Raw genomic sequence first — 945 nt, 5'->3', positions numbered from 1 at the left:
TTCCCTGTATTTTATTAAGCATGCCCTACATATTTCATATCTTGAGAAACCATTTGAAGAGACAAATGATTTTATTTTTCTATTGCTAAATGCTCCATCTTCCTTTTCAGTTTCCTTTCAGAAATGTATACTTTATTCACTTTTTCAATTAAAATATTTAATAGAGATAATTCTCTGAAGACACAAATGTCTGGTGAATGCAGACAAGACTCGTTTTGCAACCTACAAGGACAAGGGCATCTGGGTTTACATGACCAGATGCACAGGCCCGAAGACCTCTAAGGTTCACCTGATGAGTTATAGACAGTATCAAAGGACGTAACACATTTCTCCAAGTGTTTTTGGCATATTATTGAAAGTCAGAAATAATTTAAAAAAGCTCATCTAAAGCCCTCAGCCATATTTATCCCCCAAAAAGATGTAATCAAAGAATGCCATTACATTTTAAAAATTTGAGTATTTGCTGACTAGTAAAATGTTAAATCGAGTACATTATACATCTTTGATGGATATGTTGGTGATTCCACGGGGCAAGGAATACTGACCATAAAGCACTTACTGTTGGGAGTAATGTATGTTACTGTACCGTGTTACTCTATGTCGAGATGTCATTGGGGATGTGGAACCAATGGTTCGGCTTATGTGAATGTCCGGAGGACTCACCATTTGTGTCACTTGAATTTCTGGCCCTACTAAAATACTGCCACTCATCACAGGCCCCATGCAACCATCAGTCATGCTACCACTCCTCATGTCAGGCACGCCAGGACTAGATACTACTCTCTCTGTGTAGATGACATTTTGCGCGTTGGCTAACTCAGCTGGTACGCAAAGATTCCCTTGCACATCATAGACAGGTGTCATTACCGTTTCCGTCACTACAACATTGGGTGCAAGCTGAGGATCGAAAACGATTGTGGTGGGCTGCATACACTGGTCAGTAGT

At 39.8% G+C, this 945-nt stretch overlaps 1 protein-coding gene across 1 annotated transcript in view; it reads right to left on the bottom strand.

Moving 5' to 3' along the window:
• Positions 1-513: 513 nt before the first annotated feature.
• Positions 514-945, bottom strand: part of DSG4 (desmoglein 4) — a 25,063-nt gene continuing 24,631 nt past the window's right edge. The window contains 1 exon segment of the mRNA XM_006766368.2: positions 514-945. This exon segment is cut by the window's right edge and continues 7 nt beyond it. Coding sequence (XP_006766431.1) covers positions 556-945 — 390 coding nt within the window. The 3' untranslated portion in view covers positions 514-555.

The sequence above is a fragment of the Myotis davidii genome, unplaced genomic scaffold, assembly GCF_000327345.1.
Source record: "Myotis davidii unplaced genomic scaffold, ASM32734v1 scaffold520, whole genome shotgun sequence".
Taxonomy (NCBI): domain Eukaryota; kingdom Metazoa; phylum Chordata; class Mammalia; order Chiroptera; family Vespertilionidae; genus Myotis; species Myotis davidii.
The sequence above is the reverse complement of the archived record's forward strand: the minus strand, read 5'-3'. Positions and strand labels throughout refer to the sequence as shown.